The sequence below is a fragment of the Hyla sarda genome, chromosome 2, assembly GCF_029499605.1.
Source record: "Hyla sarda isolate aHylSar1 chromosome 2, aHylSar1.hap1, whole genome shotgun sequence".
In the NCBI taxonomy this organism is placed as follows: Eukaryota; Metazoa; Chordata; class Amphibia; order Anura; family Hylidae; genus Hyla; species Hyla sarda.
Window position 1 is genome coordinate 359,975,305 of NC_079190.1, and position 3,017 is coordinate 359,978,321.

General features: G+C 38.2%; 1 protein-coding gene across 1 annotated transcript; it reads right to left on the reverse strand.

Annotated features, from left to right (window-relative positions):
* Positions 1–1,655: 1,655 nt before the first annotated feature.
* On the reverse strand, positions 1,656–2,628 carry LOC130357473 (uncharacterized). Its single transcript, XM_056560168.1, has 2 exons — positions 1,912–2,628; positions 1,656–1,705 (listed from the first exon to the last, which is right to left on the reverse strand). The coding sequence occupies exons 1-2, from the start codon at positions 2,626–2,628 to the stop codon at positions 1,700–1,702; spliced, it is 723 nt and encodes a 240-aa protein (XP_056416143.1). The 3' UTR covers positions 1,656–1,699.
* Between the last annotated feature and the right edge of the window lie 389 nt (positions 2,629–3,017).

Here is a 3,017-nt window from a genome sequence, read left to right on the forward strand (position 1 = left end):
TGTAGTGCCCCACTTCGGTTTTGGTACCTTCGACCCAAACAAAGTAGAAGGAGGATTTCATCCAAGATAATGACTATGTACCAAGGTGTCCTTAATATTTTTCGCTCTCCTGTATGTTGCAGTTGGTTTGTTGGAAATATACCCCGAGAGTACCTGATCCGTCCTAAGTAATGGCCAATATTTCTCCATGGCTTTTAGCATATTCGATGTATGAGAATGATAATTCGTGATGAACCGGACATTATCAGAGTGATTCTTCTCGTGTTTCGTCTTCCCCTGTAACAGATGTGTACGATTGCTATTTTTTGCTCTTCTATATGCCTTATCGATACATGTGTTGTTGTAGCCCCTTTCTTGAAAACGTACCTTCAGGTCCTGTGCTTGGTTTTCAAAATGATATTCATTTGAGCAGATACGTCTTGCCCTCAAATATTGACCCGTAGGGATATTGGATATAAGGTGCTTAGGGTGTCCTGATCTTGCATGCAGTATGGTATTTGCAGATGTAGACTTCCGAAATAGGTCTGTGGATAAAAAGCCCTCATTATCCATTGAAATTTTTATATCTAAAAATTCTGTATGGGGGCCCCCAATATTGGACGTCAGTTTGATATTCAAATTGTTCTGGTTTAACCTCTGAATAAGTTCCTCAAGTTCCATTGATGACCCCTGCCATATCAGCAGGACGTCATCTATATAACGTCCCCAAAAGTGTATCTTTTCGATACCTGGTACTGGATCAGTTTGAAAGATGCCCCTCTCCCACAGCCCCAGGAACAGGTTGGCATATGAGGGCGCACAAGCCGCCCCCATCGCCGTGCCCTGCAGCTGTAGGTAGAGGGCATCTTTGAAGGTAAAGTAGTTGTGTGACAATACATATTCGAGAGAGGTCACCAGAAAATCACACAATGCTGGGTCAAGAGGGCTGGACGTAAGAAAAAATCTTACCGCATCTATGCCATCTTTATGGCGTATGGACGTATACAACGACTCAACATCACATGTTGCCATTATCATATCAGGTTCCAATTGAAGATGGTCCAGTTTCCGTAAAACGTCATTTGTATCTTTCAAGTATGAGGGAAGAGTTTCTACAAATGGAGATAGATAGTAGTCAATAAAGCGGCATAAAGGTTCACACAGATTACCACATCCGGAGACTATCGGTCTGCCGGGAGGACACAGGTTATTTTTATGCACCTTCGGTAATAGATAAATGGATGCCACTGCAGGTTCCGAAGATAGTAATGTCTCAGATTGTTTCGATGAAATGATTCCTTGCTCTACTGCTCTCTGAAGGATCCCCTGTAATTCTGCACCAAAGGAAGTAGTAGGGTTATATGTAAGTCTCCTATAGCAATCTGACTGTCTCAGCTGACGAAACATTTCCTTTTCATACATTATTCGTGGCCAAAGGACCACGTTGCCCCCTTTGTCCGAGGGTTTCACAATAACATCTTTCATAGACTGTATCTCTTGTAAAGCCTTTCGTTGGTTATAAGATAAGTTATCTTTTTGACGAGTTTCCGGAATCCTACGAAATTCCTCCGTCACTAATTTAACAAACAAGTCTATTTCAGGAAATTGTGCAAGTTGTGGGAAATGTTTCGATTTAGGAATCAAAGACACAGGAAACTTACCTTTCTCTTTGGGTTCTTGTTCCTCCAGGAGTTCCATCAGGGAGCGGACTGCTTCTTGGTCAATTCTGCTAGAAAGATCAGGATGTGAGGCATTTGGTCGTTCATGAAAGATTTTTTTAAAAACTAATTTCCTAGCAAATAATTGCAAATCCTTTATAGCTGTAAATTGATCAAATTTTGCAGTAGGACAAAACGTAAGCCCCAGACTAAGTACATCAATTTGTGCCTCAGTAAGTATGTAATCAGACAAATTAATCACTTTGGTACTCACCTGGTTTTGTTCCTTATAGCTCGGATGGCGTCTTTTTTGAGGTGTCCTCATGTTCTGTCCATATTCAAACTTTCTCTTCCTGTTACTATGGGGATGTCTGTACGTAGATGATGAAGCCGACTCAGTACTCGTAGAGGCAATTGAAGAGACAGAGGATGTTCGTCTCAATGTACCATTGGTGTTTCGATTTTGTCGCCATTTATACACTCTATTGGTTTGTGCATCTGTTGAATCTCTTTGATATTTCTTACTTTTTACTTCCTGTATTTCCTTCTCCCATCCATTCATGTTCTCATTTAGTTCTTTATTAAATGTTTCTACTTCTGTTTTAGAGCAATCCTTTGTAAAAGTTTTCTGTGTATCTTCCAACTCTTTCTCTAATATTTCCAGAGTTTGGCTATTATGTATAATTAATAACTCCAGGAATGACTGTGAACATTTATTACATGCTTCCTCCCATTTATTTTTCAATTCATTATCCTCTATAGGAAAGGACGGGAAGACTTGTACTCGAAGGCCTCTCGGTAATAATCCGCTGGCTAAGTATTTCTGTAAAAAGGCTTTATTCCACCATATACGAGTACGTTTATGCATCAAATTTTTGATATTCTTCTTTAAGGCAATTTTATGAGATGATTCTGTTCCTTGTGTAGATTCGATAGTAAAAATATTCTGGGCTTTTTCTAGCCATATAGCATCTCTGCTCTTATAATCCATCAGAAGAAAACCACAGTGAGGACTGAAAAACAAAGACCAATCTGTGTTACCAGACGGGTATAACAACAACAACCTAAAAAAGTCCTATGTACTGTGGTCTGAATAAAATTGGGGAAAACCCAGAACAACCACTAAAAAAACCTATAAATACGCCACTGCAGCGTATAGGGTAAACCCACCAAAAGTAAAAGATGTATATAATAAAATAAATAAAAAGTATATTAATCTGAAAAATCAATTACCATAGAATTTGATAAATATAATTTTATTTTACAAAAAATACATATATCATACACAAGCAAGAAAAGTTAGTAACAATATATAGCTATATAACATACATAAAAATAATAATCATTAGCGCAATTTGATAATGTGTATAATTATTTAAA

What these genes read in the sequence shown, in the direction of transcription:
- LOC130357473 (XM_056560168.1), bottom strand. Translation starts at nt 2,628, where the DNA reads ATGGATTATAAGAGCAGAGATGCTATATGGCTAGAAAAAGCCCAGAAT.